The sequence below is a fragment of the Callithrix jacchus genome, chromosome 19, assembly GCF_049354715.1.
Source record: "Callithrix jacchus isolate 240 chromosome 19, calJac240_pri, whole genome shotgun sequence".
Lineage (NCBI taxonomy): Eukaryota > Metazoa > Chordata > Mammalia > Primates > Cebidae > Callithrix > Callithrix jacchus.
The window spans coordinates 23,084,507-23,108,790 of NC_133520.1; the positions used below are offsets into that span (position 1 = coordinate 23,084,507).

The 24,284-nt window shown below is 40.7% G+C and overlaps 1 protein-coding gene and 1 pseudogene across 2 annotated transcripts in view; both read left to right on the forward strand.

Annotated features, from left to right (window-relative positions):
• The window catches only part of ACBD3 (acyl-CoA binding domain containing 3), a 41,463-nt gene extending 22,713 nt beyond the window's left edge, over window positions 1–18,750 (forward strand). For both annotated transcript variants that reach the window (XM_002807720.7, XM_054248356.2), the window contains 5 exons: window positions 273–431; window positions 3,279–3,453; window positions 8,471–8,657; window positions 10,714–10,998; window positions 16,576–18,750. In XM_002807720.7, the coding sequence (XP_002807766.1) occupies window positions 273–431; window positions 3,279–3,453; window positions 8,471–8,657; window positions 10,714–10,998; window positions 16,576–16,787 (1,018 nt within the window). In that variant the 3' untranslated portion in view covers window positions 16,788–18,750. The remainder of the gene's footprint in view (window positions 1–272; window positions 432–3,278; window positions 3,454–8,470; window positions 8,658–10,713; window positions 10,999–16,575) is intronic.
• LOC100894558 (uncharacterized) lies at window positions 17,024–18,082 on the forward strand (annotated as a pseudogene).
• Window positions 18,751–24,284: the final 5,534 nt, after the last annotated feature.

A 24,284-nucleotide genomic window follows, 5' to 3' on the forward strand; every position in this document is an offset into this window, starting at 1 on the left:
ATAGGGATTATCATAATGATTTAAGTAGTATCTTATGGTGGACACATTTTCTATTGCTGTGCAACAGTAGTTATTTTTGATGTGATTTGTATATTGTGAGATTTACTCCATTAAGTTTCTGCTAGTAAATTGTATGCCTTTTAAATTTTGATGTATAGGTCCACATTGTTCTCTAAAAAGGTCATGTCAGTTTTCACTGAGAACTAAAGTTTTAAATTATTTTTAAACAGGATTCAATGTATAGGGTTCATTCTCTACCCTTTGCCTTCTAGGAAGGAGGAGGAGGAGCGAAGGCGGCGTGAAGAGGAAGAAAGAGAACGTCTGCAAAAGGAGGAAGAGAAGCGTAGGAGAGAAGAAGAGGAAAGACTTCAACGGGAGGAAGAAGAAAGGAGACGGATAGAAGAAGAGAGGCTTCGGTTGGAGCAGCAAAAGTAAGCTTATTATATGGCTTATGTTTTAAAATGAGAAATGGAAAAAAAAAATAAAATAGAATAAAAATAAGAAATGGGCAGGCTGGGCACGGTGGCTCACGCCTGTAATCCCAGCACTTTGGGAGGCAGAGGCAGGTGGATCACCTTAGGTCAGGAGACCATTCTGGCTAACACAGTGAAACCCCATCTCTACTAAAAATACAAACAATTAGCCGGGCATGGTGGCATATGCCTGTAATCCCAGCTACTCGGGAGGCTGAGGCAGGAGAATCGCTTGAACTCAGGAGGCTGAGGTGTGGTGAGCTGAGATTGTGTCATTGCACTCCAGCCTGGGCAACAAGAGCGAAACTCCGTCTCAAAAAAAAGGGCTAAAATACTGTTATAACTTTACTTTTTACCGTTGTATCCCTAAGAATACTTCTGTGATTTACACGATGGGGAGGTACACTGGTATTAGCTTTTTGCTATTTTTACCAGTCATCTGTTACCATGGAGAGTCTGGTCTTAAGCATCAATTGGTTGCAAAAGGAGGAATGTATGCCAGGTGCAGTGGCTTATGCCTGTAATCCCAGCACTTTGGGAGGCTGAGGCAGGTGGATCACCTGAGGTCAGAAGTTCGAGACCAGCCTGACCAACATGGAGAAACCAAATCTACTAAACATACAAAATTAGCTGGGCGTAGTGGTGTATGCCTATAATCCCAGCTACTTGGGAGGCTGAGGCAGGAGAATCACTTGAACCCGGGAGGTGGAGGTTGCCCTGAGCCAAATCATGCCATTGTACTCCAGCCTGGGCGACAAGAGTGAAACTCCATTTCAAAAAAAAAAAAAAGCTGGGTGTGGTGGCTCACACCTATAATCCCAGCACTTTGGGAGGCCAAGGTGGGCAGATCACGAGGTCAGGAAATCGAGACCATCCTGGCCAATGTAGTGAAACCCTGTCTCTATTAAAATACAAAAGATTAGCTGGGCATGGTGGCATGTGCCTGTATTCCCAGCTACTCGTGAGGCAGAGGCAGAGGAATCGCTTGAACCCAGGAGGCGGCAGTTGCAGTGAGCTGAGATCGTGCCACTGTACTCCAGCCTGGTGACAAAGTGAGACTTCATCTCAAAACAAAAGGAATGTATTAGAAGGATTTGGGGTTCACTTGTAGAATACAGAGGAAGCAGGAGCTGGGGTTGCCTGGTTGCTCTGTTTCTTGTCTCTGCTTCTCTCAGCTTATGTCTCTGCTTCATTCTTGCTCTGTGCAAATTGTCACACTCTGCTTTGGCATATGCAAGGCTATCCCAGGATTTATTTGGTCTATCTTTCCATGCATCTGACAGAGACTGGCTGGAATCTGTGAGAACCAGTTGCAGTTTGCCAGGACAGAGAATCTTGTTGGCCCAGTCTATGTCAGATATTCATTTGTAGTTTTTAGTATACAATTTGGAGGCTGCAACTATTGCTTACTCAGTGAGGGCTGTGAGAGCAGCTCTCTCAGACACTGACGGGTTTTTCAAGAGGGAGCTGTGGGTACAAGGAGGCAGCGAATAACACCCATAAAACTCTGGGGTTGTAGGGGTGACATGGCTCATAGGTTAAACCAGAGAACATGAGAGTCCATTGTTCTTTTTTTTTATTTCTTCTTATTATTTCTGGGTAGTTTCTCAGAAAAACCTTCAGTGCTAGCCTCAGACTAATCCAAGGCCTCATTCAACTTTGGAGAAAGACTGTGAATGCTGCTCTTTTTGGGAGGAGTTTGTCCTAGGTGGATCCAGTGTCATGCTATATGCAGGAGTTTGTGAGACTTTGCTTTGTTATCCATTAATAGATGGCTTTGAGGTCTCTGTTAAGTTGGTCACATAAGTAAGTTAAAAAGCATGGTTCATGCCTGTAATCCCAGCACTTTGGGAGGCCAAGGCAGGTGGATCAGTTGAGGTCAGGAGTTTGAGGCCAGGCTGGCCAACATAGTGAAACGCTGTCTCTACTGAAAATATAAAGATTAGCCCGGTGTGGTGGTGGGTGCCTGTAATCCCAGCTACTTGGGAGGCTTAGGCAGGAGAATCGCTTGAACCTGGAAGGTGGAGGTTGCGGTGAATTGAGATCATGCCACAGCACTCCAGCATGGTTCACAGAGTGAGACTCTGTCTCCAAAAAAAAAAAGAAGCATGTGGTTTATCTATAAAAGAATAAGAGTATCTCTAAGCATGCCAAGATGTTTTCAGTATTTTCCTCTATTAAGACAGACTTTAAATTAAATGTTGTGACCCTCAAATTTTCACTGGCTTATTTATACTTACCAGGGCTACCCGTAACATCTTCCAGCTATTCTTCTGCCTCTTACTCTTTTTTATCTATTTAGGTAGAGAGGCCATAGCCAACAGTTAAATACCTCATCTGTATGACAATCCATCATCTTACATCGTCATGGTTAATTAGTGTAGCTCTGGATTTGCTTCAGGCTCTAGCATCTGCTAGCACTGTAGTCTTGGGCAAGTTACTGAACCCTCTGTCATAGGGTTGTTGTGAAGACTAAATGGGTTAGCATGTGTGAGTATTTTCAACACTGCATGGCACATAGTAAGGGCACAATAAGTGTTAGTAATTATGATGGTGGTAATTATGATGATAATCATATGCTTATCCTCCATCCCAAATTTTCCTGGAAAATCCTAAGTAAAATATTAGAGGCCAGATTTATTTTCTTAAATCTCTCTTCTGAATCCAGAACACATACTAATTGGTATACATTACTAGCTTAGTTGTTTTTAAGAGTTACAAATTATAAAAGTAATAAGGACATATTATTTTGTCATGAACAATCTCCTATAGCCAGACTAGTGTATATATTTTTAATGTTTTTAGGCAGCAGATAATGGCAGCTTTAAACTCCCAGACTGCCGTGCAGTTCCAGCAGTATGCAGCCCAACAGTATCCAGGGAACTACGAGCAGCAGCAAATTCTCATCCGCCAGTTGCAGGAGCAACACTATCAGCAGTATATGCAGCAGTTGTATCAAGTCCAGCTTGCACAGCAACAGGTACGATAGCCAACCCTAGCATTCAGCCTTAGAGAGAGTTTTTAGTTTCATTGGAACCCAAGTTCTTTTTTAACAGTCACAAATGAATTTTGCATTAGTTAGCTTCTAAGGTGTAAAGTAACTTTTAGGTGATCTTTTAGTCAGACTTGAGAATTACACGGGCAGTTGTGACAGAAAATAGTCTTTTCGAAGCAACAGATGATGTTATATTGTCATAAGGGTATTTGGGAGTTGTATGGGTTGAGTATCTTTATTATGAGTCTGGCATAGACACTAATAGTGGTCCTGGAATATGAGTAATTAGCAGTGCACCGTCAGAGGCTCGGACAGCCTCCAATGGGAGGACTGCCCTGCTCTAAGACATGGGCTGTTCCTGCAGAGCTAGCTTGGGTCCATTTGACTTTGTGATAGGTACCAGAGTTAGGTTGCACTCATGACAGCACATTGCTATTCCTTTTTCAACTGCCTGCCCCCAAATATTTTGCTTCCACATAGGAGAGTTGGTTTAGGTGAAAGAACATGGGACTGGGAGTCTGGTAACACTTGGATTCTGTTCGGGCTTTGACATCACCTTGTTTGATCTCAGACAAGTTATTACTGCTCTGATTGTTCTGCCTTTTCAATCTGTAACAATAGGAAATAAATTCAAAGCACCTGTCCTATTAACCTCACAGGACTATCAGAGGAATCAAATGACAAAAGAGTTAGCCTGTGAGTGTTTTTTGTGCTTGTGGAAGATACCAATTTTACATACATTTTTTTATATCTTGTGCAGGCATAAAATACCTCCTTAGGCCAGGCATGGTGGCTCATGCCTGTAATCCCAGCACTTTGGGAGGCCAAGGCAGGTGGATCACCTGAGGTCAGGAGTTCAAGACCAGCCCAGCCAACATGGTGAAACCCCATCTCTATTAAAAATACAAAAAATTAGCTGGTAGTGGTGGTGGGCGCCTGTAATCCTAACTACTTGAGAGACTGAGGCAGGGAGAATCACTTGAACCCTGGAGGTGGAGGTTGCAGTGAGTCGAGACTGCGCCACTGCTCTAGCGAGACTCTATCTCCAAAAACAAAACAAAACAAAACAAAAAAAACCTCCTTAAACTTGATCTAGCTTAGTTTAACTTATGTAATTTTCACTTATAAAGCAGTTACCACCTGTCAAAAAATCTGAGTGAAGAAAAGTGTTACATTATAGTTGCTCAGCATTTCTTGTTGCATGAAATAATCTTTGTTGTTTTTGCCAAACTCTTTAAATTCCTTGAAAATGTATATTCTTACCTAAACTACCTTTTCCCGAGTCTTTAGCATCAGTTAGAAGATAAAAAGCACTGCAGGTTCTTTGTAATCTTGAAGAGGAGGAAAAGATTCCAAACCAGAGTTTATTAAAGATAATAAGTGGTATTTTTGAGGGATTTATTCTCTCTCCTCTGAAGCCTGTTTCTGCTTTAGTTTCACTTCCTTTTTCCTGCTTCTTTGATAGGCAGTGAGATCATTTTTAATAGCAAATACGTTCTGTCCTGTTTGTACGTTGCTATCACTTAATCAGAAGAAAGTCAAGTAGGATAAAACCACAAATCTTTGAAACGAAATTAGAAAGCTGTAATGGAGGCTGGGCATAGTGGCTCATGCCTTTAATCACAGCACCTGAGGATGCCAAGGCCAGAAGGGTTGCTTGAGGCCAGGAGTTTGAGACCACCCTGGGCAACATAGGGAGACCCCCCATCTCTTAAAAAAAAATTGCCTGGCATGGTGGTACATGCCTCTATTCCCAATTACTTGAGAGGTTAAGGCGGGAAGATCACTTAAGTTCAGGAGTTTGAGGCTGTAGTGAGCTATGATGGCACTACTACATTCCAGACTGGGTGACAGAGCGAGACCCTGTCTCTGGAAAAAAAAAAAAAAGACATAGGCCGGGCACAGTGGCTCATGCTTGTAATCCCAGCACTTTGGGAGGCCGAGGCGGGCAGATCACCTGAAGTCGCAAGTTCGAGACCAGCCTGACCAACCTGGAGAAACCCTGTCTCTACTAAAAATACAAAATTAGCTGGGTGTGATGGCACATGCCTGTTAATCCCCGCTACTCAGGAGGCTGAGGCAGGAGAATTAATTGACCCTGGGAGCCAAGATTGCACCATTGCACTCCAGCCTGGGCAACAAGAGCAAATCTCCGTCTCAAAAAAAAAAAAAAAATAGCTGTAATTGAGATCAAACTTAGTTTATCAAATTGAGATTAGAGGGATCAAACTTAGTTTATCAAATTGCTTGGTTGCAGCTGGGTGCGGTGGCTCACTCCTGTAATCCCAGCACTTTGGGAGGCCACGGCAGGTAGATCATGAGGTCAGGAGTTCGAGACCAGCCTGACCAACACGGTGAAACCCAATCTCTACTAAAAATACAAAAATTAGCCCAGCATGGTGACACATGCCTGTAATCCCAGCTACTCAGGAGGCTGAGGCAGGAGAATTGCTTAATCCCGGGAGGCAGAGGTTGAAGCGGAGGTTACAGTGAGCCAAGATTGTACCACTGCACTCCAGCCTGGGTGACAGAGCAAGACTCCATCTCAAAAAAAAAAAAAAAGGATTGGTTGCTTCTGGAAAGAGAAATGGAAAGGGACTGGAGAAGGAACAAAGGGAACTTTACTCCTATAAAATATAAATTTTTATATAAATATTGAGCACAGTGAACACATTTGTTAATTGTGGGGTGTGGGTACATTTGTGGGTGTTTGTTACATTGTTTTATACCTTTCTATGCTTTTTTTTAAAAAAACTTCTAAAAATAGGAAAAGAGTATATAAATTTATTATTACAATCTGTTACTTGTAGTACAATAGATTCATAGTCAGGGGAATCCCAGAGAAGGGAGTTGTTCTGCTAGAACCTTTCAAGAAAGGATTAGTCTAGATGAGGGACCATTTGAGCTGGGCCTTTTGATAATGAGAAATGCTCTTTTGCTTTCCTGTCATGCAGTGAATGTTCTGAGTGTGCTGACTTGTTTTGATTGTAGGTACTTTTTCTGGAACTAATATTCCTTCGAGAAAACTAATGTGGAAATTACTGAAAATACAGACCTTGGAAGATGATATCTTAAAATCTTAAGTTTGTTATTAACCTGTATTAGCAGCAGAGAGAGGCATTGCTATTCATTTAAGTAACTGGCTTGTTAATGATACATTAAATGAAATGTATGTAGAGATATACCAAAATGTATCATTATCCCTACACCATGGAATTGTAAAAGCTTTTTCTGAGAGAGAAAGAGAAAGAGAGAGAGAGAGAGAGAGAGAGAGTGTGTGTGTGTGTGTGTGTGTGTGTGTGTGTGTGTGTGTACTTTTTTTTCCTGCAGTGAGCATATGCTTACTTGCTTCTTGTGACAGTGTTTTAGTTTAAAACATTGCTTACATGCCCAAATGCTCATCAACAGTAGAATAGGTAAATAGATTTTATCTTTTCATGATGAAATAATAGTAATGCAAACAACAAAACGGAATTACTTGTGACCCTATAGATGAACCTTATAAAAGTAATGCTCAGTGAAAGAAGCCAGACATAATAAAGAACATATATTATACAACCTATTTCTATAGTTTTAAAATAGACAAAGCAAATCTATGGTGTTATAAGTCAGAATAGTTGTTACCCTTCAGGGCAGGTGCCCAGAAAGGGGTACCATGGATATGTTTCACATAGCAAATGTATCCATGTAACTAATACTCACATCAAGACAGTATCTGTACCCAGATTTGTGAAAATTGATCAAGCTGTGTAATTTATCAATTTACACTTTTCTGCATGTATGTTGTAATTCAATTTATAGTTCCCCACCAGAGTTACCTAAGTAATACTCAGGTACTTGAAGTAGTATCTGTCCATATTGATTTAGAAGAGGAATGTCCCAAAATAGTTGTCTTTTGGACTTAAGATGTTTTTATTCCCATTTTGACTCAAGACATTTTGATTTTATATTTATGAGTACACATTTCAATTGTAACTATGTAAACAGTGACAAATTTTTATTGAGAAAATATTTTTACCTCAAATTGCATCCTATAAGCCTATTTAATTCTTAGGTAAGTATTTTACAACACAACAGTTTTTTATTTAATTGTGATCGTAATTTTTCTCTGAAGTTTTAATTTATTGATTTTTTTGAGGTCAATTATGTTAAAATAATTGTCCATATTTGATTTTTTTTATTACTGTGGGGGCCTATATCAGATTTTACCAATTATAACTTCTCCCTTTGTCAATTTTCTTCTGTGACTATTTCCACCAAGTTTAATTTTTCTAATTCAAATTCTGTGTATTTAAATTTTATCAAGAAGATTGTTTTTCTTCCATCAATTTTAAGAGCACAAGTTACTGCGTTCAGTTTTTGCCTCTAATAGTTTTATCTTGGGTTATTTCTACTTTAATTTTTTTTTTTTTTTTCTTTTTGAGACAGAGTCTTGCTCTGTCACCCACGCTGGAGTGCAATGGCATGATCTCGGTTCACTACAATCTCTGCCTCCCGGGTTCAAGCAATTCTGCCTCAGCCTCCCAAGTAGCTGGGATTACAGATGTAAGCCACCATGCCTGGCTAATTTTGTATTTTAAGTAGAGATGGGGTTTCACCATGTTGGTCATGATGGTCTTGAACTTCTGACCACAAGTGATCCACCTGCCTCAGCCCCCCAAAGTGCTGGGATTACAGTTGTGAGCCACTTTGCCCGGCCTTACTTACTTTAATTTTTCATAATTAGTTTTTTTAGTGATTCTCAGATTAGAAAAATGTGACCCTTAGTTGCAGGTTTTTGTCCACATTAATTTTTTATTATTGATTTTTAAATTATGTTTAGCTATCAGTTTGATATTGTACTACTAATATTCATTATAGACAGGATAAAAACTGATAAAAGTAATTTCTTGAGCATAGCACTTTGGTAGGGCAAAAGCATGGTATCAGTGGTACTCCAGGGCAGATGTCCTGTTTGCTAGCCTTCCTGGTCAGTATGTCTTCACTTTCTCTTGATTTGTAGGCAGCATTACAGAAACAACAGGAAGTAGTAGTAGCTGGGTCTTCCTTGCCTACATCATCAAAAGTGAATGTAACTATACCAAGTGATATGATGTCGGTTAATGGACAGGCCAAATCACACACTGACAGCTCTGAAAAAGAAGTGGAACCAGAAGCTGCAGAAGAAGCTGTAGAGAATGGACCAAAAGGTATAGTTTTGCTTATGTGTTTGTCCGGATGTCATAATTCCGAATCCATGAAAAACAAAGTCAGGTTATAATTCGCTTTTGAGAACAATTACATATTTGTGAGAGTTGAACATTCTTTTACTCTGAATCTGATGCTCTGGTGACTCATAGATCAGTGTAGAAGAGCAAATCAGATGTCTTTGGACACTTTTAAGACAAAAGCTATGTTTTGCCTTATTTTATATATACATATAAATTATCTATTGCTGCATAACAAATTACAGGCTGGGCACAGTGGCTCATACCTGTAGTCCCAGCACCCTGGGAGGCTGAGGCAGGAAGATCACTTGAGCACAAGAGTTTGAGGCTGCAATGAACGATGATTGCGCCACTCCTGCCTGGGTGACAAAGCAAGACTCTCTGTCTCAAAAACAGACAACAAATTACACATAAATTTAGTAGCTTGAAAAAACAATGAACATTTATTACTATCTCGCACAGCTTCTGTGGGTTGGGATTTCAGGAGCAGTTTAACTGAATGGCTCTGACTTAGGCTCCCTCATGAGACTGCAGTCCAGATGTTGGTGCTGGAACTAGAAGATCTGCTTCCAAAATGGTTCCCTCACATGGCTGGCTTTTGGCAGGAAGCTCAGTTCCTGGCCCCATGAAGCCTCTCATTGGACTGCTTGAGGGCCCTCAAAACAGTGACTGGCTTCCCCTATGGCATGTAATCTAAAAGAGAATAGTGCAAAAGTGTCAGTGTCTTTTACGCCCTGACTTTGGAACTTCCCACCATATTCTGTTGGTCACACATACCCATCCTAATATATTGTGGGTGGTAACCTCAGAAGTGCATGAAGACCCGGAGGTGAGGATCCCTGGGGACCATCTTGGAGGCTGGCTACCATATGTTACAATATATATTTTGAGACTAAGGTACCATGTTGCCTAGAAAATAACTTAGCATTTTCCAAAGCTCTGCTAGCTTTCCATGGGCAGCTTGTTTGTTCATTCAGCAGTTAGTTGAAGGTCTTCTGAGTGCTAGTAGGGGTACAGTGGTGAGGCAAAATAGCACACAGAAAATGTAGATGGTAATTGTGATAAGTACTGTGATGGAGAGAGAGGTACATTATTTTTGAGAGAATGTGAAACAGGGAAGTATGACCTAGTCAGTGAGGCCACCAGAGGCTTTCCAGAGGAAGGGACAATTAACCTGAGAAATATGAAGCAAGAGGAGTCAACTAAATGAGGAGAAAGAGGAGGGCATTTCAGTGACAGTGGTCAGGGATGGCAGTATGGTTCATAAGAAATTTGGTTTCAGAGATCTTCCTTGTCCTTTTAGAACTAGTAACACACAGTTGCTTCAGAAAAGGCTTTGAAATCCTTTGGTTTACTGCCCCACTCCCTGTTTTGTTTTTTTTTTTATCAAGGGATTATCCCAGCATTTTCAAATGAGAGAAAATACTTCAAAGGCTCTGTGACTAACTTTGAGAAACTCAATTCATAGTCCAGTGCACATAGATGCTGCTCAGCAACAAGACTTTACCCCTTTTTCTCATTCCCTGGTGGTTCTAATCCTGTCTGAGTTCTTCTGTTTCTTTGAGCTCCTTTAGAATAGCCCCTAGAACTTTGGAATGGTTGGAGGTCAAGACTTTTCGACAGACAGGCTGAAGTCAAAGTCCAGTATTCTTTGTTCACAGCCAAAAGAGTAATCTATTCCTAAAGCCAGATCTCTCTTCCTTGCTAGAATATTTCCCTAACTTCAGTTGGGGCATTTCCAAGGTCATTCTTGAATCTCCTTATAGGGAGTGTTGAAAAAAATTGTTTCTATGATTGTGGGCTGCAGTTGTTACTTGAAGAAGTATGATGACCTCTGAGTGCCTGCAACATTGTTAAATGTGGTGATCTGGAGAGACTCGCATGGGGAGGCTTTTTTATTTCTCCAAGTCCTTGATCTAAGCTAGACCATATTGTACTTGGTGTCTAAGTACAACTGATCAGGTAGTCCTATACAAATGTGGCTACCTGCTGGGTGAAGACTTTTTCTCTTTAGCTTTTTAATTCCTGTTGCCTTTAGAATCTCTTCCAGTGATAGCAGCTCCATCCATGTGGACCCGACCTCAGATCAAAGACTTTAAAGAGAAGATTCAGCAGGATGCAGATTCCGTGATTACAGTGGGCCGAGGAGAAGTGGTCACTGTTCGAGTACCCACCCATGAAGAAGGATCATATCTCTTTTGGGAATTTGCTACAGACAATTATGACATTGGGTTTGGAGTATATTTTGAATGGACAGACTCTCCAAACACTGCTGTCAGTGTGCACGTCAGTGAATCCAGCGATGACGACGAGGAGGAAGAAGGTAGAACCCTTGGTCCATATTCAGTAGCTGCTGGGTTATGTGTTGGCAGAAATGGTACATGGTTCAGGTGTCAGCTAGCCTTTTGCTTCCTGATTAGCATTTCATGGTTAGGAAACACTCTCTTTGTTAGTGGGACCTTGGGCTGAAAAGGTTGTGAGGCCAGGCTCCTCTAGGGGATTGGGGCCTGAATGAATTTTTTCGAATACCAAGAAAATCTATTTGGCAGTTTGCTATTTTACTCCTTTCTGAATACTATTTTACTTCTAACCCTGTGTTTCGAAAAGCCAAATATGTAAGATCACTTTGAAAAATTTTAAAGGAGCAAGAAAGAATTCTTTTTTTTGTTTTTTTTTGTTTGTTTTTTGTATTTGCTTTTTTCTGCAAGAAAGAATTCTTGTCAACCTTGGCATTTATTTAAATTTATATTTCTGATAATAGCTTTTTAGGTCATTATTCTAAGATTTTTTTATGTAAATACAGAAACTCACCAGAACATTCCACCTAAAAATTTTTTCAATTATTCTTCCATTTAGAAATCCCAATTTTGCTAGTGGAATATTTTTTATTTCCTCTGAATATGTAGACAAAAGTGGGTGTTTTAAAGGACAGTCTAAAATATCTTGGTCTAAGAAATAGGTATAAATGTGCTGCTTTTTGAGAAGATCGTCTCTTTATTTTTGTTTCCCAGAAAAGTTAGAATGTAGGGCTTGCTTATAAACACCTAATAAGCACTTAGTTTATAGACTTGATTGAGAGTGATGTGGAATGCATGCCCTGTGAGAATGGAATAGCACCATGTTTCAGTTCTTCTGGTCTAACTGACCTTTCAGGTGGCTTATAAACAGACTGCTTATTCTTGAAGAGGCTTGGCAATGTTGCTTTATGGATTATAGTGGGATAAAGTTAAAGAGATATTGTTGGAAGTACATGGAATAAGCCTGAAAGGTCTGTCAACTTTTGAAGTACAAAGTTGTCCAATCATATTACTGCACCATGCAACACCCTGAGGCCTCTGGGGCTATCTACAGAAACAGACACAGCGGTGTGCCATAACATCTCTTGAAATTAGGTTTAATATTCAATTTAGCAGTTAGTATTTAATTTAATGCTAGTCAAAAGATAGTCCAAAGTTGACTCTGTGCCATTACCTATATGAACTATCAGAGTATCCAAGAAATTTCAGTACATCTTGCAGGTTGACTCTCACCCCAGAAGCAGATTTAAAATCCTTCATTATACTACAGGTCCAGATTCTAGCTGGTAAATATGGAGCATGAACTGCTTTGTCTTCCATGGCATTTTGTTTTCATCAATCTTTATTCCTGATACCACCAGCGAGGTAAAGCATTGCCCATAAATACTACTGACTGAAACAGGAATAAAAAATGTTAGCATTGAAAAAGCATGGCTGGGCAAGGTGGCTTATGTCTATAATCCCAGCTTTTGGGGAGGCCAAAGAAGGAAGATCTCTTGAGGCCAGAAGTTTAAGACCACCCTGGGCAACGCATTTTGTAGAGTGACAACTAATCTCTACAAAAAAACTTTTTTTTAGTTAGCTGGGTGTAGTCCCAGGTACTTGGGAGGCTGAGGCAAGAGGATTGCTTGAGCCCAGGAGTTTGAGGCTGAAGTGAGCTATGTGATCACGCCACTGCATTTCAGCCTGAGCCACAGAGCTAGGCCCTCCCTCTAAAAATGAAAAAAAAAAAAAAACCCATAAACGAAGGGGTGAGAGAGCAGGACTGTAGCAGATTGGCCAGGAGCCACTACTGCTGTCTCAACAACGTCAAGGATGTGATCTCAATGTGATCCTCAACAACGTCAAGACTGTTCTGTCCTTTCTGTTGTATCACAGAGACTCGTTAGAGTCAGACTCTTTGCAGATGTCTGGGAAGGAAAGTTTTTTGTATGTGTACAAATTACTGTACTTACAAAGAGCTTTGTGAGGTCAGGCATGGTGGCCCTTGCCTGTAATCTCAGAACTTTGGGAGGCCAAAGCAGTTGGATTGTTTGAGCTCAGGAGTTCAAGACCAGCCTGGGTAACATGGTAAAACCCTGTCTCTACCAAAAATACAAAAAATTAGCTGGGTGTGGTGGTACATACCTGTAGTTCCAGCTACTTGGGAGGCTGAGGTGGGAGGATTGCTTGAGCCTAGGAGGTAGAGGTTGCAGTGAGCTGAGATCACGTCACTTCACTCTAGCCTGGGCCACAGAGCCAGACCCCCATGTCACACACAAAAAAGATGGCTGGGTGCAGTGGCTTATGCCTGTAATCCCAGCACTTTGGGAGACAGAGGTCAGGCGTTCAAGACCAGCCTGGCCAACATGGTAAAACCTCGTCTCTACTAAAAGTACAAAAATTAGCCAGTCACGGTGGTGTGCATCTGTAATCCCAGGTACCCAGGAGGCTGAGGCAGATGAATTGCTTAAACCTGGGAGGTGGAAGTTGCAATGAGCTGAGATTGTGCCATTGCATTCCAGCCTGGGTGACAGAGCCAGACCACCGGCCCACCCCTCCCCACAAAAAAGAAAGCTTTGTGAATAAGAATTCTCTGTTCAGAAATTGGTTGAGTTAATGTATTTCTCCTGGCTTGCCTACTAGAGAACTTCTATACGGCGGTTACTGCCTAGTTTGAACCCTTAGCTGATGGTAGTTTTAGGGTTATTGGTTTTGAGAAGAGCACTGGTGAAAATGGCAGGGGTCCATTTCTAGAGGTGAGAACCTTAATATCCCTTATCTTAGCTCTAGTATGTCCCTCCAATGAAAGATGGCATTGCCTATACTTTTACCATTTCTAATCATAAAATGATTTGCAGCTGAAACGTTTTAGCCTCATAGCAGTGAGGCTTTATCACTCGCAAGAATTGTTCATTGAGTGAGTGTAACTTTATTCCACTTAAAGATTTAGCTCACAAATTGTATTTGTCCATATGCCTTAGAAGCTACTGTCCTACCATGTTTTGTCCATATGGGCATTTTATGAGGAGTCCTTTGGGCTTAATTTCAGATGGTAGAAGTATCTGGGGTTTTTGTTTGTTGGTTTTTTTCTTCCTTAGATCTTGAAAGGTAGACAGAGGAGTTTGCTTTCCTTGAAGAAGCATGGATGATAATTCATTTGCCTGCTCTAAATCTCCACTTTCTTTATTGTTTACAGGTCCTAAATCTTTGCTTAAATTGATAAAAGGTGCCTTTTCATCTATCCCAGTAATCTTTAGTTTTATACATTTTGAACAATTTGAGTCTTGAATCAATGGACCAGTCTGTTTCTTGGATGTAAACAATAGTGTACATTTTGAATGGTTCTCTGTTTCTCATTTGCATGTGAAAAATGCTTAATTTTAGGTATTTCTGTGGTGAAGTAAATCTGATTTCTACCTACCTTTATAAGAGTGCCGGCCGGGCGCGGTGGCTCACACCTATAATCCCAGCACTTTGGGAGGCCAAGGCAGGTGGATCATGAGGTCAAGAGATCGAGACCATCCTGGTCAACATGGTGAAACCCGGTCTCTACTAAAAATACAAAAATTAGCTGGACATGGTGGCGCGTGCCTGTAATCCCAGCTACTCGGGAGGCTGAGGCAGGAGAATTGCTTGAACCCAGGAGGTGGAGGTTGCAGTGAGCCGAGATCGCGCCATTGCACTCCAGCCTGGGTAGCAAGAGTGAAACTTTGTCTCAAAAAGACTGCCATCTGCTTTTTAAAAATTAACTTTTAATTTTAAAGTAGTTTTAGATTTACAGAAAAGTTAAAAAGACAGTACAAAGAGTACCCATATACCCTGCACCAAGTGGTTCCCGCTGTTGTTAGCATCTTACATTGTACTGTGGTACACTCATCACAGCCAATGAAACAATATGGATACATTGGATTAACTAAAGTCCATGTTTATTCAGATGTTTTTAGTTTTTACTTAATGTTCCAAGATCCATTTCAGGATGCCACATTGTAGTCAGTCATCATATCTCCTTAATCTCCTCTAGACTGTGAGAATTTCTCAGACTTCCCTTGTTTTAAATTCCTGATAGTGGCCATTGACAAGCATCACTCAGTTAATTTGTGTTGCCAGAATTCACTCTGCCATGTAATAAACCTCGAAATACATGCCTATAGTCCCAGCCTCTTGAAAAAACAAAAACAAACAAAAAAATAAACCTGAAAGTCTTGGCTTCTATGCTGAATACTCCCTTGACCTCTTTTCTTTTCTTTTCCTTTTTGAGGCAGAGTTTCACTCTTGTTACCCAGGCTGGAGTGCAATGGTGCGATCTTGGCTGACCGCAACCTCTGCCTCCTGGGTTCAGGCAATTCTCCTGCCTCAGCCTCCTGAGTAGCTGGGATTACAGGCACGCACCACCATGCCCAGCTAATTTTTTGTATTTTTAGTAGAGACGGGGTTTCACCTTGTTGACCAGGATGGTCTCGATCTCTTGACCTCATGATCCACCTGTCTCGGCCTCCCAAAGTGCTGGGATTATAGGCGTGAGCTACCGCGCCCGGCCGACCTCTTTTCTTTGAAGTGGTTTATATTAAATAAGTTAAACCGAGACTTCAAAGCTGGTTCATAATTTTCAAAATTCCTATAGGTTTCTAGAGGTGTTTTTTTTTTTCTAAGCTCATAGCTAATAGTTAAGAAAACTATTAACCAGGGCAAACCTATAATCAGAGCTAATTTTTTGCCACTTAGATATCATCTCTAGGTTAAACTGGCCTAGTGAAAATAATTGAATTTTCAGAGTGTCTCTGAATGCCTATCTCTCTACTATGATTTTTCAAATTTTACTTCTTATATTTAAGATACATAGAAAGCAGTAGTCCTCACAAATCATCTTACATCTTTCTAAAATGGGGAGGACTCATATTGATCAGGAGAAGGATGATGAGAGCAACATTTTGTTACTTAGATTAGTGAGATTCCTGGGGATGAATTGGGAATTGAATAGATACGGAAAGGGGAAAATGGGACCTAGAAATAGAAATGTGTTCAGCATCCTATCTCTTTCTGTGCTTACCACTGCTACCATGAGAAGATGTTCATCCCTGGGCTCCCAAGGGCCCAGTACAGGGTTTGGTATATAGCATGTGATCAGGTATTTGAATGAGTGAGTGAATGAATGAATGAACAAATAAATGCACATAACTTGTTGAATAGTTCAACAGAATTCCCAACAAGAGCAGTTTCTCAAAGAAAGGATAGACTTTTTTTTTTTTTTGAGACGGAGTTTTGCGGTTGTTACCCAGACTGGAGTGCAATGGCACAATCTCAGCTCACCACGACCTCCGCCTTCTGGGTTCAAGCAATTCTTCTGCCTCAGCCTCCTGAGTAGCTGGGACTACAGATGCGCACCACCATGCCCAGCTAATTTTTTGTATTTTTAGTATAGACGGGGTTTCACCATGTTGACCAGGATGGTCTCGATCTCTTGACCTTGTGATCCACCCGCCTCGGCCTCCCAAAGTGCTGGGATTATAGGCGCGAGCCACTGCGCCCAGCCTAAAGGATAGATTTTAATTGCTTGATGCAAGTGTGGTTTTCCTGAATCTGTTTTTCCTGAATCTGTTCATTGATTTATCTGTATTCTACAGAAAACATCAGTTGTGAAGAGAAAGCCAAAAAGAATGCCAACAAGCCTCTACTGGATGAGATCGTGCCTGTGTACCGACGGGACTGTCACGAGGAAGTGTATGCTGGCAGCCACCAATATCCAGGGAGAGGAGTCTATCTCCTCAAGTTTGACAATTCCTACTCTTTGTGGAGGTCAAAATCAGTCTACTACAGAGTCTATTATACTAGATAAAAGTGTTGCAGAGTCTGGAGTCTCGGGGCAGAGGATGGCATTTAATTTGGAAATTTCCTTTGACTTTTGTGGAGCATTAGAGTCAGGGTTTACCTTATTGATTTTGATCTGATGGTTTATGAACTCTTGCTGGGAATCAAAATTTCCTTGAGACTCTAGGATTCAGAGTTTGGGGCTAAAAGAGATTCCTCAGACTCATCCAGCCTTTGGGTGCTGACTAGCAGAGTCACTAGTGGATGCTGAAGTTACATGAGCTACATGTTAAATATTTAAAGTCTCCAAAATAAAACACCCCAACGTTGACCTTACCCGGCTGATGGTTAGTCCCTTGCTGCCTGCTCCATATGTCTTATGAGAGCCCGTAGTTACAGTGTCCTCTAGTTTGAAATCCTTAAGTTAATAAGTCTATACCAGGTACTGCTGGCTTTGATTAAAGGTCATTTTTAAAACTTAAAAACTCAAGACCTCACCTCACAGATTATAATAGAAAAAGAAATGGCCTCAGTTTGATCTTGTTCAGAATGACCCAGATTGGTTTTGCTTTGGGTATAGCTGTTTTGTTCAGAGTTACCTTACAGAGAATTATTTTCTGAGATAATCTTAAACTAGAATGTTCAAAACGAATTGATAATTGAAGTATCAGGATACATAGAACACCTCAGAGATTTTTCTTCAGGAGCTTCCACAAACTTTGAATCCTTGTATCTTTATTTGTTATTCATACTACTAGTAGCAAAATACAGATTTTTCGTTTTGATTTGGCTTCGTAGAGTATCTCAAACTGAAACTTTTCTGCACAAAGAATACAATTAGGGATTTTGTAAATTCAAATTGGCCCCTACTGAATTAAAAATAAGATCATTTAAATATAATTCAGCATATGGGAAGTAACATTGCACTAATATGGAAATCACTGCCAGAGACAGTCTGTTTTCTTTTAATTTGTTACTACTAGTCACAGACCCTACTTATTCCAGTTTGGAATTACTTATTAAGGAGAATTGGAAATACGTATGCCCATGATTAAATTTGATAGCTTTAATTTGTATTATTTCTTTATTGGCAGGAAGAGGTATACCTTTGTTTTCCTTGCTGAAAACAAACATGGATTAACTGCCTCAAATTTGTATAAGTGATTGGCTAGTCTAGAGATTCTTGTTTTCAGAAGGGAGAGTGGTCTAGATAGAAAATGACAAAGATGGCAATATATACTTAATGTTGTTATTCTTATGTTGTTACTGAAATACTTAGATTTCTAAAATTTTAAATCATAAATCACTTCTTTTTGTTTTGTTTTGGTTTTGTTATTTTTCTTTTGTTCATAAATCACTTATAGGAGGATTTCCACTGACTAGCTGCAGTATTTTCAGTTCACTACATATGGGCAATTTGAGTTTTTTGTGTGCTTTCTTTCTGTCTGTCTTTTATACCTAGTTTTGTACATATCTAACTGTTCTCTTTTGGTTGTTCAGAAACTGGATTATTTTTTCTTAAGCAGTGCTTAATTTGTGTTTTTAAATTTTGATTCAGAAGTAGTCCCAGCTCATAGGTGTTCATGCTGTTACATCTAGAACATTTGTCAGGCTGTCAGCTCTCATGTACATATGGTATAGAAACCATGGAGTTAGGCACTTCCTGGATTTTTTTTTTAAATGAGAAAAATACTGTATTTAAAATGTAAAATAAACTTTTAACAAGCAGGCACTAATATATATTTCTTCCAGCCTTTGATTACAAATTTGTTCGTGCACATGTTAAGATGAATTATCTCCTAAAAATATCATTGTTCTTGGGAGCAGTATATGTTACTTTACATAGCAGCGGTTCCTGTCATGTGTTCACGTCAGAATATTTTTGGTTTTAAACTTTTTTTATTGCCTTTGGCTCTTGATTAGTACAGTACAAATGCGATTTCAAAAAGATCTTGAATATAATATATTTAATCAATTAAAATGTTTATCTGTAACTTGTTGTTTTATTAATATAGTTATTCTCTGAAGCACTAGTACAGTATTTCAACATCCAGGTAGGAGAAAAAGAAATGTTTTAAATATCTTTGTTTTAAAGGGCTCTAGTTGCAACAGACTCCTTCTGGCCAATTATTTAGTTTTACTGTTAATTACCTTACTGACTTAATATAGATTTAAATTTTTTCAGACTTTTAAATGCAAAGGATAGCACTGATTTTTCTTATTGCAAATGACTGGGTTATAAAGTTGTTTCCCTACACTGCTGTGTGCGTAGTGTGTTCCGTGAAATATGTGGAGCCAGCAGACTTTAATGGATCTTGGGAGATGGAGCCCTCACTCAGGGTGGATGATTGCAGAGCAGCTGTGGGCAAGTGCCTAGTCAGTGTGATGTGGAGTCCCAGAACCAGGTTGCCACATCCAGATGACCCCACTGATAGGCAGGGTAACTGGCATGTTTAATTTTTTTTCTTTTGGAATCTGGGAAGACAGATGAGGTATTTTTGCTGTGTGGGATACCATAAAGCCAGACTGAAGAAGCATTAGTAGAGCAGTTGATGTAAGCACCTCTTGGAAACCATGCTACTAAGTCTTGACCATCTGTCTTTTGGTGCAAGAGAATCAACCAGTTCAAAATAGTAAGTAATTGCTAATAATTCATTAGGGCTTAAAGTTCAACAGTCAGTGGCCAGATGTGGTGGAGCACACCTGTAGCCTCAGCTACTCAGGAGGCTGAGGCATGAGAATCACTTGAACCTGGGAGGCATAGGTTGCAGTGAGCCAAGATCGTGCCACCACACTCCAGCCTGGGTGACAGAGCAAGATTCTGTCTCCAGGGGGGAAAAAAAGTTCAATCTACAACTAAAGCCATCTTTGCTTCTCTCCCCGGCTTTTTCTCAGTTCAACACTTCCTGTCTGCAACCTAAAAACATGTGCCTGTGTGTCTATTTGGGGTAGAACAGATCTTCATTTTCATTCAGTAGCTTTTCAAAATGTGTGTGAATTAGTATTGGACTTTTGTCTCACATATATCTGCCTGCAGTTTTTAATTTTCTTAAAAAAATTTTTTTTCTCTCTTTTTTTTTTGAGACAGGTTCTCTGTCACGTAGGCTGCACAATTTCAGGTCACTGCAGCCTCGACCTCCTGGGCTCAAGCAGTCCTCCCACCTTAGCCTCCCCAGTAACTGGGACTATAGACACATGATTTGGCATGCCTGGCTAATTTTTGTAGTTTTTTTAGAGCTGGGGTTTTACCATGTTGTCCAGGCTGGTCTCAAACTCCCGGGCTCAAGTGATCCACCCTCTTCAGTCTCCCAAAGTCCTGGGATTACAGGCACGAGCCACTATTCCTGGCCTACTTAACATTTTTTAAAGACTGAGTGGATTATTGTCCTTTAATGGTTTTACTTTGAATTCATTATATTGTCATTATTTCAGGTCCTTATTTTGCTTGCTATCTTTTGTAATGAAACAGAAGCACTAGCTCCATTTTACTAGTGATCAGGGTCCTTAATTTGGTACCAGATACCTAACTTTTTTAGAATTGACACTTGACTTTTGCACTCAATTCAGTCATATGTGGGGTGAAAGTCTAAATTGGAGCAGTTAACTGTAGCTGTAGTAAACACTGTATCTGGTTGCTTACTTCAATCTATAATGTACTGATGACTTGAAAGTTTATTTCTGAAAAGAGCCAAGTATAAAATATGTTGGCTGGGTGTGGTGGCTCACACTCGTAATCCCAGCACTTTGGAAGGCTAAGGCAGGTGAATCATCTGAACTCAGGAGTTCAAGACCAGCCTGGCCAACATGGTGAAACCCTGTCTCTACCAAAAATACAAATAAGTAGCCAGCCATGGTGGCATGCATGTGATCTTAGCTACTCGGAAGGCTGAGATGGGAAGATCACTTGAGCTTGGGAAGCAGGGGTAGCAGTAAGCCAAGATCATGCTATTGCAACCTAGCCTGGGTGACAGGGTGAGATTCTATCTCAAAAAAATAAAAATTTTAAAAGTATGTTAATGGCAATCTATAAAATAATTTTTTTTTTGAGATACAGCCTCACTCTATTGCCCAAGCAATTCTCATGCCTCAGCCTCCAGAGTAGCTATGCCACCATAGGGGCTGACTTTTTTTTTTTGAGATGGAGTCTCCCTCTGTCACCCAGACTGGAGTACAGTGGCATGATCTCAGCTCACTGCAACCTCTGCCTCCCGTGGTCAAGCTATTCTGCCTCAGCCTCCCAAGTAGCTGGGACTACAGGTATGTGCTACCATGCCCAGCTAATTGTGTTTGGAGTAGAGACGGGGTTTCACTATGTTGGCCAGGCTGGTCTTGAACTCCTGACCTCAAGTTATCTGCCTGCCCCTGGCCTCTCAAAGTGCTAGAATTACAGGCATGAGCCACCTGCGCCCGACCTTCATTTAGATTTATTAAACTTTCATGGTTTGTGCTTTTCGTATCTTTGGTTTGAGACATGGTCTCTCTGGAGTACAGAGGTGCCAGCCTTGAACTCCTGGGCTCAAATGACCCTCCCACTACAGCTTCCCAAAGTGCTGGGATTATAGGCGTGATTATGTGCTTGGCTTTCCCTGCTCCTCAGATTCTTTAGCTAGAAACTTAGGTTATTTATTTAAGCCCCACCTCCACCTTTTTTTAATTCAAAGCTAAAAACTTTTTGAGTGTTGCTTTTTTTTGAGGGGTGGAGGGGGACAGAGTCTTAACTCTGTTACCAGGCTGGAATGCAGAGGCTTGATCTTGGCTCACTGCAACCTCCACCTCCTGGGTTTAAGAGATTCTCCTGCCTTAGCCTCTGGAGTAGCTGGGACTGTAGGCGGGCGCCACCATGCCCAGCTAATTTTTGTATTTTTAGTAGAGGCAAGGTTTCACTTGTTGGCCAGGATGGTCTCAATCTCTTGACCTCATGATCTGCCCCCCTCCGTCTCCCAAAGTGCTGGGATTACAGGCATGATCCACAGATGCCCAGCTGAGTGTTGCTTTTTTACATCTCATACATTTTGATATGTTGGGATTTTGTTTGCCTTTGGTTTAAAATATTTTCTTTTTCTTTTTTTTTTGAGACAGCGTCTCACTCTATTGCCCAGACTGGAGTACGATGGCAGGATCCCAGCTCACTGCAACCTCCACCTCCCGGATTCAAGTAATTCTCCTGCCTCAGCTTCCCAAGTAGCTGAAATTACAGGTATGCACCACCATGCCCAGCTAATTTTTTATTTTTAGTAGATAAGAGTTTCACCATATTGGCCAGGCTGGTCTTGCACTCCTGATCTCAGGTGATCTGCCCACCTCGGCCTCCCAAAATGCTGGGATTATAGGCGTGAGCCACCACACCCAGCCCAGTTTAAAATATTTTCTAATTTCCAGCTGGGCGCGGTGGCTCACGCCTGTAATCCATGCACTTTGGGAGGCTGAGGTGGGCTGATCACCTGAGGTTGGGAGTTCAAAACCAGGCTGGCCAACATGATGAAACCCCGTCTCTACTAAAAATAAAAAAAATTAGCTGGGCATGGTGGTGCGTGCCTGTAATCCCAGCTACTCGGGAGGCTCAGGCAGGAGAATCACTTGAACCTGGGAGGTAGAGGTTGCAGTGAGCCAATATCTCATCATTGCACTCCAGCCTGGGCAAGAAGAGCAAAACTCTGTCTCAATAATACATACTTTTTTTTTCTAATTTCCTTTGAGATTTCTTGCTTGTTACATGGGTTATTTAGAAGTGTGTTAGGTTTCATATATTTGAGGATTTCCCAAATGTTTTTCTGTTGTTGATTTCTAATTTAATTTTATTATTTCCATTTTTTAAAGTTTACCAAACTTGTTTTATGTCCAAGAATGGTTTCTCCTAGTTGATGTTCCACGTTCACTTGAATAGAATGTATAATCTGCTGTCATTGAGTGGAGTGTTCTATAAATGTCAGCCAAGTTAAGTTGGTTGATAGTGATGGTTAAGTTCTGCTTGTTCTGTCAGTTACCAAAATAAGAGTTTTGAATTCTTCAACTAAATTATAGATTTGTGTCCCCCCCCCCCACCTTTTTGGTCATTTTTGAAGTTTTCTGTATGATTGTATGGCTTCTTGATGAATTGACTTCTTTACTGTTATGTATCTCTTCATGTCTGATTATAGTCCATTTCATCTGGTATTAATGTTGCCACTCCTGTTTTATTTTGATTAAAGTTCACATGATATATCTTATTCCATCCTTATACTTTCTTATTTTATTTTTATTTTTTTGAGACAGGGTCTTGCTCTGGGACAGCTTAGAGTCCAGGAGGTCAAGACTGCAGTGAATCATAACCAGCAGTGCGGTTATAACCAGTGGTGCAGTTATAACTCACTGTAGCCTTGACCTCCTAGGCTGTAAGCTATCCGTCTGCCTCAGCCTCTCATGTAGTTGGGACTACAGGCTTGCACCACAACACCTTGCTAATTTTTTTGTTTTTTTGTATAGACAGGGTCTTGCTTTGTTGCCTAGGCTGGTCTCTAACTCCTGGATTCAAGCTATCAACACACCTGGGTCTCCCAAAGTGCTAGGATTACAGGCATGATCCACCATGCTGAACCTATTCATCTTTTTACTTTTTAATTTAAAATGGGTTTCTCGTTGACAGCATATAATTTGAGTCTTTTTAAAATCTAACCTGACAGTCATTTTCTTAATTGTCATGTTTAGATGATTTATATTTAATGTAATTATTATTAATGTGATTGGATTTAAATATACAGTTTTGCTATTTTTGTCCCATCTGTTCCTTTTTGTTGTTGTTGGGACGGAGTTTTGCTCATTTCCCAGGCTGGAGTGTGGTGGCATGATCTCGGCTCACCACAACCTCCACCTCCCAGGTTTAAACAATTCTCCTGCCTCAGCCTCCCTAGTAGCAAAGATTACAGGCGTGTGCCACCAAGCCCGGCTAATTTTATATTTTTAGTAGAGATGGGGTTTCTCCATGTTGGTCAGGCTGGTCTCAAACTCCTGACCCCAGGTGATCTACCCACCTTGGCCTCCCAAAGTGCTGGAATTACAGGCCTGAGCCACTGTGCCCTGCCCCCATATGTTCTTTGGATTATTTTTTTCCTCTTGTATGACCTTCTTTTGGAATGAGTATTTTTTATAGATCTATTTTCTCCTCCTGTTGACTTGTTAAATTAGTTCTTCTGCTTTTTTAGTTTTGTTGTTTTTTAGTGTGCTTGGATCCAAAATATACATCTTTAACACACCAAAGACTAATTTCAAATATATTATTCCACTTAACATACAGCATAAGAACATTACAACAGACTGGGCATGGTGGCTCACACCTGCAATCGCAGCACTTTGGGGGGCTGAGGTGGGTAGACAGCTTGAGGCCAGGAGTTCGAAACCAGCCTGGCCAACATGGTGAAACCCGTCTCTATACTAAAAATACAAAAATTAGCCGGGTGTGGTGGTGTGTGCCTGTAATCCCAGCTACTCAGGAAGCTGAGACACAAGAATTGCTTGAACCAGGGAGGCGGAGGTTGCAGTGAGCCAAGAT